This window comes from Mesoplodon mirus, assembly GCF_964341445.2.
Source record: "Mesoplodon mirus genome assembly, chromosome: 4".
In the NCBI taxonomy this organism is placed as follows: Eukaryota; Metazoa; Chordata; class Mammalia; order Artiodactyla; family Ziphiidae; genus Mesoplodon; species Mesoplodon mirus.
In genome coordinates this window covers 175,704,819-175,718,023 of record NC_138979.1, presented here as the reverse complement: position 1 = coordinate 175,718,023, position 13,205 = coordinate 175,704,819, and the positions used below count along the sequence as shown (strand labels likewise).

General features: G+C 42.4%; 1 protein-coding gene across 2 annotated transcripts in view; it reads left to right on the top strand.

Moving 5' to 3' along the window:
- RPS6KA5 (ribosomal protein S6 kinase A5) overlaps positions 1–13,205 on the top strand; it is a 189,266-nt gene that overhangs the window by 152,897 nt on the left and 23,164 nt on the right. For both annotated transcript variants that reach the window (XM_082617202.1, XM_082617201.1), the window contains one exon: positions 11,861–12,011. In XM_082617202.1, coding sequence (XP_082473328.1) covers positions 11,861–12,011 — 151 coding nt within the window. The remainder of the gene's footprint in view (positions 1–11,860; positions 12,012–13,205) is intronic.

Here is a 13,205-nt window from a genome sequence, read left to right as displayed (position 1 = left end):
TTTTCCTAGGTAGAGGCAGTTCTAATGGCTTCCACTTGGCCTTTCCCACCAGAATTGCCCACACTCCACAGGTCAGGGAACCAGTGTGGGGATTCTGCCAGCCGCCAGGTATCTCTGTTCCAATTATGCATTCTTGACCTGGGACAGTAACCACAGGATGGGGTCAGGGACCCACCGAATCCACTGTGAGATGGACCTGAGCTAAAACTCCATTAATTACTGGACCTCCATAAGCCCCTACTCTGGCTGATGGGCCACAGTAATGTTTTGGGTCTCCTGGAATTAGTGTCCATTCAGAACCAGTGACCAGTAGTCCCCGAAAGGTCTGATGATTTCCTTTCCCCAGTGTACAGTTACTCTGGTAAAAGGCCATGGGTCCCTTTGGGGAAGGCTGGGAGGAAGATTTAACAGTACAAATTCTCAGGGTCCTTCCTCAAGGTGACCCACCATCCCCTTTATTCAAGAGGTTGTGGGTATATAAACTGGCTCAAGTGTGGGAATTGATTGAGGGACAGTTGATTGGGGGGAGGGCAGGAAAGATGACAAAGGGACACAGTGGAACTTTGGAGGGCATTGGGTATGTCCATTATCTTGATTGTGGGGATGGATTCACAGGTGTATATATATATATGTCAGAATTTATCCAGTTGTACACTTTATATGGTGAGTTTATTGTATAATACATCAATTTTACTTCAATAAAACTGCTAAATTTTTTTAGAATGTACCTTTTACAGGACATATTAGGAAGTAAATAATTTCCCACTATTACAGCTTATTTAATTTTGAAGCTCAGTGATCAGACATATTTCTTGTTAAAATCAAATTTAAATCATGCCTATTATTAAAATTCTAAACATGACTTTGCTTATTTAAAATTTGCATTTTGACAGTTTGAAAATGCCTCAGAATTGTAGGAAACCTTGCCCATAGTCTTGAGAATTCGGGTCCCCTTGCAGGGTCACACCTGTCACGGTGACAAATGAAAGGGCAGACTTAGCCTGACACCATTAAATAGTGGCTCCTCTGACTAATTCCCTCTTTCTGATTCCACATACACAAGCAATCTTCTTTTTACAGTTTTCCATTCCACCATAGGTCTGCCTGTAGAGAGACGGTATATTGCTGATCATAATGGCAGGAAAATTCTGAACCAAAAGATGATCAAATTTAAATTGCTTTTATTGCCTTTAGATAAATTAGTCGGCATTCTGGTTTTAGCAAGAGAAAGAGAGCCTGAATCAGATTGTCTAAAGTCTTAAAACTAGAGCAGATTTCTCAAGAATTTAAATAGGATTCTTTCCCTTTAATCAATTAATTATTCACTTTGTCATGTTGTTAATAATTTTGTTTAAAGCTTGGTGTCAACCTGTGATTCCATGGTTTTTTTGTTTTGTTTTGTTTTCTTGAAATTTACTAACAGTGTAATAGCTGAATTATCCCACATTACTTTTGCCTTTCAAGATAAGCATTCTGATTGTCTTTCCTGGTGTAAAATCCCTTATAGTCTGTTCTTTATAAAATATGCACCATTCAGATAAATGTATCGTTACCTTGTCCCCAAATGCCTTAAATAACCAGGGCTTTTTCTGATCATTGAATTCTTCCATTCCTTAATTATTGTGATCTCCCCTGAACTCTGCATACTTTCTATAGAGTTTATTTGAGATGCATCAGAATAATATATTATCGAAGTTATCTGTTTGCCTGTTGTTGTCTACAGGTAGCCTAAAATCAGGACAAATAAGTTTTCTCTGGTTATCAAATTTTTAAATATGATAAGAATTTAGGATGAGACGAGAACTTTCTCCATGGTGTAAGAATCCCTTTATCAGTGTCCCTGACGGTTCTCTCCTTTCTGTCAGAGTGCCATCAGTAAACAGATAACACTGTTGAGTAAGGTATTTTCAAGGAAGCCCCTTCCATCAGAATTTCTCCTCCCGTAAAATAAGCTAGAATTAGTTTCCTCTAACCTCTGCATGTCAGTTCTGGTCCTGGTCCTGGTCCTGTCCTCTAAAGAACAGAGTGGTTCTGTGGTTTCTTCCAGACATTGCTTTAGGTGTCTGAAGATAGTTTTATCTAGGGTAAACCTTTCTAGTTCTCTTAACTGTTCATGTGAAATGATTTCTAGATTCGTCATTCCTCGGCACCTTTCTGAACAAGCATCAAATTGTCAACATTATAGATGTGAATGATAGCTCCTTAGCTTTTCTGTGAGTCTCTTTCTTATATTTATTTCATGTATGTAGCATGTGCTTTTCGTACACGTATGTTTCCCACTAGCTTTTACTGCCTCTGTCTAGAGCTTCCTCTTTCAGGGTATGCGTTACTGCCACACAGGAAGGTGTCCCCTCAGCCACTGGTATTGCTAGCAGTTTGTCTGCCTCCCCTTCAAGAAGGAAGCTTTTTCTTGCCTGAGGCTGTGTAAACCAGGATAATTAGATTTACCCTCACCTGGGCATCAGGACGTAGAGGTTCTGATTGCAGCTCCTCCATCACCTCCGGCAGGGTTGTCTCTGTCTCACTTTCTCTGCCTTGGAAATTTACAAAATACTTGCCAAGAGATGTTTATTTGGTATTTCATTATCCATCAATAAAGTATACTTTACTAATGTGTTTCATAGTGCTGTCCTAAGCATAATGTTATATAAATTCAAGTCTAAGTGTTATAAAAATAATGGTTTAAACAGAGCTGTAGGTGTTGTTTAGGTAGGGGGTTGGCAAACTATGGCCTGCAGGCCAAATCCATTCTGCTGCCTGTTTTTGTGTAGCCTGTGAGCTAAGAATGGTTTTCGCGTTCTTAAGTGGTTGAAAAACTCAAAAGGTGAACAATATTTTGTGACCTGTGAAAATTAGATGAAATTTAAATTTCGGTGTCCATCAGTTAAGTTTTATTAGAACACAGAGTACTCATCCATTTACGTATCATGTCTGGCTGCTTTCATGCTGCAGCAGCAGAATTGAGTAGTTGCCCCAGAGACCATATAGCTTCCAAAGCCTGAAGAATGTATTGTCTGGCCTTGTATTAGTTACCCATTATCCATTGCTCAGTAACAAACGAGCTCAAAACTTAGTGGCCTAAGACAACATACATTTATTATCTCAGCGTTCCTGTAGATCAGGAATCTGGGCACAGCTTAGCTAAGTCCTCCCCTTCAAGGTCACTCACAGGCTGCAATCAAGGTGTTGGCTGGGCTTTCAGTATCTCAAGGATCAACTGGGAAAGGATATGCTTCGAAGTGCATGTGGTTGTTGGCAGGATTCAGTTCCTCTGGGTTGTTGGACTGAGAGCCTCATTTCCTTGCTGGCTGTTGGCTGAAGACCAACCACCCTCACTTCCTTGCTGTGTGGGCCTTTCCAACATGGCAGCTTCTTCATCGAAGCATGCAAGCTGGGAAAGCAATAGAGAGAGTCTTCTAGGAAGATGGAATGTTTTGTAACCTAATCATGAAAGTGGCATTCTCTCATCTTTGCTGAATAATATTGGTTATAAGAAAGTCACTAGGTCCAGGCAACACGAGGCTGTGAATACAAGGAGACAGTGATCATTGGGCAGCTTAGAAATCTGCCTACCATGGGCCTTTTACAAAAAAGTTTGCTGGCCCCTGGTTTAGGTAAGAATTTATTTGTCCTCGCAACGAGTGTTTCTCTTTAAGTAATTATTTTAAAACATTGATTTTGTGTGATGTGCTAATTTAGTCTTCTAAATGCAAAATCAAAAAACAGTAATTCTGTTGTACTTTTCTGTTTTATCCATGTTAATTATTCAGTAACATATTGAATTAGCCCATTTGTATCCTTTTACATTTTCTGTTTATTGATGTCTTGCTTTCAGTTATATATAGAATAACAACAAGTATCATTATTTCTTACGCTAAGAAGAGATCAAATTTATATTTTTCCTTGGCTTTCTTATTCTTCTTAGGTCTTTATGATGAAATCTTTTTGTCAGCATATTTTATAAAGCCTTCTTAATTCCCCATATGCAATTTGTTTTTTTCTTTTCTTCTCTCTAGGTATTTTTGTATCCAATAGCAGTATCTATATTTCCCAGGTGTTTTTTGACTCGTTACCCCAAATCTATTAATGTTTGTCACAAGAGCTATTCCTCTACCTGTAATTTAACAGGATGCAATTACAGCAGCTTCAGACCGGAGTCCAGTGATGGGAGAGGAGCAGGGTGAAAATGACCCTTCCCTTGGCATCATAATCCTCAGCTTTCCATCTTCCCTCTTATCATCCTTCGGATCTTTTCCCTCCTGCTTCCCTTGCATAACACGTGGTGGGGGAGGGCCAAATGGTACTGAATTACTAATTTGCCTCTGAAGCACTCCCTGGGTGGGGAGAGGGTTTGGAGCCCTTCATAAAACATAGGGCTAATCATTCCCGCTGTGGAGAGGGCCCCTCAGAGACGCCATCAGAGTGGTTGCCATTTCCTGAGCTTCCCCTCCACCTCCTGCTTCGCTGCCACCTCTGATTTCCGCCCCAGCCGGTTCTCCACTGCTCCCATCCACCTGGAGCCTCAAAGGTCAGCCTCACAGCTACTGGAAAAGGCCGTGGAAAGAAGAGTTAGCCTCTGCCTTCACAAATCCGCCATCTATTTTGGTTTGCGGCGTGATCTGCTGTTCCTTACGTGCCGTGGTTCTCCAGGGCCTCCCGGAAGAGCCCCATCCTTTTGGATGAGCATCTTGGCTCTGTACTCTGGCTCTTGTTCTCTGCCTGGGCTCCTTTCTGTTCAGCAATCTCTTTGAAATTCCGTGTGCTCCACTCTGCTCTTGGCCCCCAACACAGCCTTAGTTTGTTGTCACATGCAGCCACTTGGTCCGCAGGAACCCCCAAGGCCCTCTCCTATCCCTGTCATCTTGCCCTGTTAGGAGGGGCACTCTAACACAGATAATGGAGGGGGTGGAGAAGTACCAGCTTGGAGAGCATCGTCTGGGCCACAGAACAGGGTGTAGTAAGGAGGAGGGCCTGGGAAGAGGTCTGCCGGTAAAGCCCTGGTGAGTGAAATGGGATCCCAGCTTTAGCCTAAGCCGGGCCCACCTCTGAGATTAAGACGCGTTCAGGCACGTCTGATAAACTGGTCTAGTAGACCCATCAGTAATCTGACTGTGCGGGCGTCAAAGAGAGAGGAGCCCAGGCAGACCAGCTGGGTTCACAGAGGCCTTAGCCATTGAGCGAGGAAGGACAATTCTAGGTTTCATCTGTCGCTTTTAGGGAGGAGATGCTATAAGTTGAAAAGAAAAGGAATTTAGCCCAAATCTTTACAAGATCACGCACACATCTTTGGTTCCTCTAATCTCATGAGAAACAGGTATTTTCTCCCCAGCTCCAGAAGCAGCAGCAGGAGTGGGACCTGTCAGGTGGCTTCTCAGGCAGTGGGGGATGGAGGTCTTGTTAGGGACCTGGGGGAAAGACTAAACGAGATGCTGTAGGAGAGAGCGAAGAGGAGTACTCATAGCTCACAGAAGACATGCCCTGGGGACTCCCAGGAATTACTGGACGAGACCTCCGCAAAAGCCAGCAAGGGTACCAGCCAAAGAATCTCATCTCATTATTCTTAATCACCCAGTGGATGTGGCCTCAGGAAGCACAGGTTAGGTGGATCTGGATCAAGAAAGGGCTCAGTGACATGCAGAGGGAAGTGACCGCATGGGACCGTCCTCTCTGGGCAGCCAGTCTTGAGGCTCAGAGAAGGGGCGCTCCTGTGGAGTAGCCAGGCTAAGGGCCCCGCTGTGTGCCAACCTCTGTGCCCAAAGTCACCCACATCATGGCCTTGAATCCTTACAACCCTGAAAATGAAGTAGCAGCATGGGCTGTCCTACAGACAAGGAAGCTAAGCTTCAGTTACCTAAAGACTCAGAGCTACAGGGAGGTGGGACTGGAGTCAAGTGCAGCATGACTGGAAAGTTGCTTCATGCTCTTTCCTGGGTAACACTTGGTTCTGTGTGGCTGTTTGCTGGTGGGGCAGATGCTTATTTCAGGTAAAGGATTGGGAAGGACTGGTCCAGAGACAACAGAGGGATTGATTTCATTAATCACTTAAGTATTTGCTGAGTGATTTTTAACTCCTAGGAGGAAGAGAAATAGAAGCACATAGTTCTTGCCCTAAGAAAACTTACATACTGTTTGGGAAGATACGGAATAAATAGATGACAGTTCATCATAAGAGGGAGTGTTGACACATGTTTGAGTGGTGAGATGAATGCTGTGGAAGTACAGAGGCGGCACAGTCCCTTGGGTTTGGGAGCGTCAGGGACGCCCTCCTGATGGAGAGATAGCATGGGCTGGGCTGACAGCGCCAATGAGGTTTGCAAAGGCGGAGGGTAGAAGGAAATGCCTTTCAGATGGTGGGGAAACAAGCACAGGGGCCTGCAGACTCCCTGGAGTCCTCGCCAGTCTGGGTAGTGCTCTCAGTGGGTCCGTGATCTTGTAAATGAAGTTCATTTTATCATTCCTATTCTTAAAAGTAATGTTCACTATAGTTTAAAGCATGCATAGGAGGAAAACAGCAGTAATAACACCCAGAGGTGAACACTGCTACTATTTCCCATTAGTCTTCTTCACGTGAATCATGTTGAGCTCATACTAGAAATTAACTTTATTTCTATTTATTTATTTATTTATTTATTTATTTATTTATTTATTTATTGCAGTACGCGGGCCTCTCACTGTTGTGGCCTCTCCCGTTGTGGAGCACAGGCTCCGGACGCGCAGGCTCAGCGGCCATGGCTCACGGGCCCAGCCGCTCCGTGGCATGTGGGATCTTCCCGGACCGGGGCATGAACCCGCGTCCCCTGCATCGGCAGGTGGACTCTCAACCACTGCGCCACCAGGGAAGCCCTAGAAATTAACTTTATATTTTGCAGTTTTTGTGTAAATTTATAAGCATTCTCTAATTACAAACTCTTCATAAACATACTTTTGTAATGGCTGTATAGTATACCACTGAGTAGATAACACCATGATATGCTTTACTATCCCCCTTGTGTTGCACAAAAATTAAGAGTCAGTAGTTCAGTGAAAAATCTTTCTAACTCAGGCAGGCACGTATGTGATTCTGTGATTTGGGGACCACTGGGGAACCAGGAAGTGAGAGCACAATGAAATGGGGAAGATTGTGAACTTATAAATGGAGGAAAAATAGAAATAATTAACTCATCTTTTGCTATCTGCAAAAAAGTGAAAAAGTTATCTGCAGGCATCTGTGGAAACTGAGGAGGAAAGCTCCTCATATAGTAAATGGAGAACAATTAGACATGTATTGATTTAGTAAATATTTGTTGAGGACTTGCTCTAGGCTAAAGCAGTGTTCTAGGCCCCAGGGAATAAAGCAGTGAACAAGACTGCTTTAAAAAAAAAAAAAGAATCCCTACTTCCATTGAGCTTACATTTTAGTTGGGAGAGATAAATAATAGACAAATAAATATATAGTAGTCTATAAATTCCGTGAAGAAAAATAAAGGAAAAGGTTAAAGAGTGGGGGAAACGGCAATTTTGTAGGATGTAGGTGATGTGGGTGGGTGATGTGGAGGGATGAGGTGAGCATAAACCACTGTCCTAAAGGTCACTGATAACTTTTTATTGGGACAGTTCTTTGTTGTTATGTTTTAGTGAACATACAAAACACAGATGCCAAGTTTCGTAGGTTCACTCTTTCCGCCACATTTTATTATGAAAAGTTGCAAATATTTGTTACGGTGGACACCTACATACTCGCTGCCATGATTCTACCGTGAATATTTTACCATCCTTGACTATTTCGTACCTACCTACCTCTGTCTCCATCATAGGTTTAATTTTAATCTTGATGGCCTCACCCTTTACTCCATAAATTCTTAAGCTAATCAGTTGTGCATTTTTTACCACGGGGGTTTTCAGAAACTTCCATCCATGAATAGGAAGAAATTTTATTTTCATTTATATATTATTATAGATTTTAATTTTATTTCATTTTGCATTTTACATGTACTTCCTCAATCCATTCAGAGTTTATTTGGGCTTATGGTATAAGGCAAGGGTCTTGCCTTGTTTGTTTCTTTCCCACATAGCTGGTTTACCCAACACATTTGTCAAACAATGCGGTCTTTCCTATGTTGGCTGGTCACTTTTTAAAAACAATGTAAGTTTTTGTATATGCCTGGTTATTTTTCAAGTTGTCTCTTCTATTCACTTGATATGGCTGTTAATTTATTTGACTACCACTTCACTTTCACAGTTTTGTTTTATAATACATTTTACTATGTAGTTAGGCAAATTCTCCCCAGTTATTTTCTTTTTCAAAATTTTCTTAGCTGTGTTATCACTAATTCTTGCAAATAAATATTAATATTATCCAGGTTCTAAAATATCTGGTTGAAATTTTAATTCATATGTATATTTCTTGGTTTTTTTTGAAAGGAATCTTTCCTCTTCTGTAAGACAGGGATAATAATAGCCTTCTGATAGGATTTTTGTATGGATTGAATGACAATATACACGTGAAGTGTTCAACGTGATATGTTAATTCAGAGCTTGTTCTGATTTTACAGAGGGCTCTAAGATTCATTTGGAAGCAAGAAAAAATAGCTCTGGGTTATTACCAGTTCAGAAATCAAGCACATTGGAAGAGGTAAAGTGGCAGCCAACACCCAAGAAATGTCTCCCAGCCCTTGTTGCAAGATGCCCTGGTATTGTTACAAGTGGGCATCCCACAGAAATCCTCCACCTGCACCCGCATTTCTCAGCGCCCACTCTGCACAGCCACGGTGGGGTGGCCCTCAGACTGACATTCATATTCACAGGGCACAATAGGCTGGAATCTGGCACCAGTTTTACTTAGCTTTCTGGAAGGATACAGGTCAGGAAGCATAGTGTATCGGCATGACAACATCAAACACATCTCATCAGAGGTCCTTCCAACCACCTAGGCCTGATTTCCCAGCCCAGAAGGGACACACTCAGCCATTAGTGATGGGACCTAGTGGGAGGGCATGGACCACCCAGCAGAGGAAACTCAGCGCAGGAAGTCTGTCTTCTAACTCCCGCGAACACAGCTTCCAAGTCCCCACGAGGACACCCTTGGGAATAAGAGAGAACACACAGAGGCTCGTGAATATGTTTTAAATAGTCCTGGACAAGACAACCCCCAGGACCTACGTGCCTGTTCACACCTGTCTGGCCAAGTGCGGTTCACTTCTCAGGGGTAACTTCAGAATAACCGCACACCTGACACTTCACATCCATCTTGACCCGGTGCGTTTCAAGGAAACAGTATAAGAAGAAGGTAAATCCGGGATCATCTTCCGGTGGAGGAAAGGGTTGAGCCTACTGTCTCCTTACCACCCCATCCCCAGTTTCTGGTCCTCTTCCTGGGCTTCAGAGCCTCTCCACTTCGCTAAGGAAACCCTGTCTCACTCTGCTTATATGACAACAGCAGTGGTCCTTCCGTGAGTCTCCAGCAAGGCTCCTGCTGTCACTCCTCTACGTCGGCTGGGTGTTCAGCATGCTCTGGGCGGGTCTGCTCCCGCTGCTTCTGGCCCTGGTATTCTCACTCAGGAAAGGGGAGGGGTTGGGGCCATCGCTGTTTGTTCTGCACGTTCCCTCATCAGCACTGTGTTCAGCAGGAATTCCTGTAGATTTCTACGCAGTTTCTTCCCGATCTGATCCCTGCCTCACCCGAATCTAAACCTCTCATTCCCTTGCATGTGGACCTCACGCACACCTCGGTGGCACACCGATGCTGTTGTTTGTGTGCCCAGACTACTGCCCTGAAGTGTGCACGGGGTCTCCTGTGCCTCCTTCGAGTCTGGGCATTTCAGTGGGGCCGTGCCTCTCTTCAGGTGCTCATGGCTCTCTCGCTGGCCCTCCTTCTCCACGAACCCACCACGGTCAACAAGACTGACCATTCCTTCCCCCAGTGCTTGGTACGGAGCAGACTGCCAGTAAACGTCACTGACTTAGGTGTAAGAGTAACGGTACAGAGTCGGTACCCTCAGATGTAGTCAGCCAAAGTGCTTCTTTCTACACGTGGTTCAGCAGCCGTGAATCTAGAGCCTGGTCCTTTTACACAAGAAACCCTTGCCTGCAGAAAGGGCATTAAAGATGGAGAAATGGAACAGGCTATGCTTGCTGTTCCCTGAGAAACAGGGCACCCGCACCTTATGTCAGGAGAGGATTATTCTCTAATGCTGCAACCCTGACGGGCAGTGAGCCATGGGAAAACAGTAAAGAATCAGAAAGAAAAGAGGGTTCTGCTGCTTTTTTTTTTTTTTTTTTTGGCTTGTTCTTTCAGCATTTTCTTAGTTTCCCAGGATGGAGTGCTAGAAGTAGAATTCGCTTTGAAATGAACAACACTGCTGGAATGTTCAGTCAGAAGTTACCATCCCACCATCATTTCCCTGATGCTCAGTGCTCCTTGCTACAGGCTGTCTGTTTTCTTTGTGGTTGCCTTAAATGAGGGAGCAGGACAGTGAGTAGCTCATATTTATCAAGCATTTGCTACGTTTCAGGGGCAGTGCCAAGCACCGTACATCACATCTTCACTCATTTAAGAGGCATAATACCCATTTTAGGCAGGTACTGCGGTTGAAAAAGCGGTTGAGGAAACTGTGGTACAAAGGCATTAATTAACTATTTTAAGGTCACACAGCCAATAAGCAGCAGAGCCAGTGCTTGAACTTGATCCCAAAAGGCTCCAAATTCCTGTTCTTACTGCACTGTACTATCTCTTATTAACTTATTATCTATTTTTTGTTCCACAACAGTTATTACTATTTTAATGAACAACAGGGGATCTTTTTGCAAACCAAATAATTGAGAAACTGTTTATCTCCATGTGTACTATGCTAAGCTTCTTAATTTCCATCAGCCTCTTCCATTATTTCTTTCTCATTAAACTATTGCTCTGGCTTTTAAGAGGGGCAAAGGTACATTTGGATTGGATCGATTTCATCTGTGACCTTAGAATAATTAAAAATATTTCATCAAGAAACCTGATTAGGGCCTCCCTGGTGGCGCAGTGGTTGAGAGTCCGCCTGCCGATGCAGGGGATACGGGTTCGTGCCCCGGTCCGGGAGGATCCCATATGCCGCGGAGCGGCTGGGCCTGTGAGCCATGGCCGCTGAGCCTGCGCATCCGGAGCCTGTGCTCCGCAACGGGAGAGGCCACAACAGTGAGAGGCCCGCATACCGCAAAAAAAAAAAAAAAAAAAAAAAGAAACCTGATTATCTTAATTTTTTTACTTTCTGTAATAAATAGTAGCGTTTACTCCATCTTTGAGCACCACTTGCCTTCTAAGTCTTGCCAGTCTGTTTTAGTGTCGCAGAAAATAAGCAGATGCTTTCATCCCATGAAGAGCCGCCAGCTCTGGTATCAAGAGTTGAGCCACATCCAACGGGTTCTGACTCTCCCTTTCTGGGGCTTCCTTCCCTCTCCATTCCCACTGGCACCTTATGTTCACTGGCACACAGGGCAAGAGAAGCTAGGCAGGTAGAGTTGGGATTTCTTTTGTCCTTCCAAATCTGAGTGCTGAATTCTCTTCTCTGAGTTTATTAAGGTTGTTTCCATTGTAAAAGTTTTACTCATAGAGTCTAGTCCATAGATAGGAGATCTAATCCAACCCCAAGCCTTTTTTCTCTAATTAAATATTTGGGATGTTAGCTTCCCATGAGGATTGACTTATACTGGAAAATGATCAATGCTTTTTGTTTCTGCTTAAGTTTGAGAAATTTGATTTTATGGTATCTCATATTTTTATCTCCGTTTTTCACATATAGTTCAATTTCAGAGTGTGTTGTGCCATACTTGTTTTCTGCGAAGAATACAGTCACTATAACTTCATCCTGTGGTTCTTTTAACAGCAAGTTTTATCTGCCTACAGGAGAATATTAAAAAGCGAGCCTCCGTATCCCCAAGAAATGAGTGCTGTAGCCAAAGACCTAATTCAGCGTCTCTTGATGAAAGATCCCAAGAAAAGACTGGGATGTGGTCCACGTGATGCAGATGAAATCAAAGAACATCTCTTTTTTCAGGTGAAACGTATTGAACAGATGGTCTTATATGCCCTGCTGTTTTCAGGGTACTTGGCGTTCTTGGTGGAATGAGTGAACTTGGGCTGTTTCAGAGTCATTTTCTCCCAATTTTTAAATGACAGGGACCCTTTAAGAAGAATCAGAATTCTACTTGTAGGGACCTAAATGGTCTTTTTCTCCCTATTTGAAGGGAGAGAGAGGAGGATTATAATAACATTTGATTTTCTACATACTTACTGGTTAGAGTTTCTGAGTATTGATTTCCATTTGTTATCTCAAGATTTAGGCATATAGACTAAGGAGACTTTTATTATATTTTTTATTTCTCAGTTCACGAGCTATTACTGCCACTGTGGTATACTTTTTAGATGGTGATTTCATCTCTTCTTTTCCCAGAAGAAATCTTAGAAAATTCAAAATCAGCCTCTTTCTCAGTTACATATTATAATATAGAGAGAATTATTCATTTATTTTCTTTGTACTTGAAACAGTGCTTTTCTTACTCTGCAAAAGCCTAATAAGACCATTCTGAAGAGCACCAACACGTCTGCTCAACCTAGTATGCTCAGTGTTGTCCAAAAAATGACCAAAATTTTAGATAACTGGAAAAAAAAGTTAAATAGACTGAGTTGGCTGGTTATTTCAATCTAAATGGTCAACCTGGGATACTATGACCTCGATTTCTGAAACTCTGAGCTCATGACTTTTAAATAATTTCATCGTATCAACAAGCATGACCTAAATATTTATGCTCAAAAGGGACCATCAAGGTTTTATTTTTACTTTGCAGACTGAGCTTTTACATTATTATCACCAAAATTAATGAAAATATCACACCAAAACAAAGAAAAAAACTGCTGCAGAGCAAGCTTTCATGTTGTTATTTATTGTGTTTTTAATATAGAAAAAAAATAGTAATTGAGAATAAGAATTCTCTCTCTGTACTTATGTACTCAAAAAAGGGCACATTTATTTCAGTCTCTTGGTGTAACCATTTAAAAAATCATTACTGTTCATCTTACAGAAGTTCAGTAACATAGTGAGAAGTACCTTTAGAATAAAATTAATTTCTCAGCATGTGCATTTCATAGATTAATATGGTTTGGAAAGGTTAACATTTGAACAAACTCTTTCGTATATCTTGTTCAGAAGTTCGGCTCAAAAATTAACAATAAGGTAAAATTCAAGAACGTA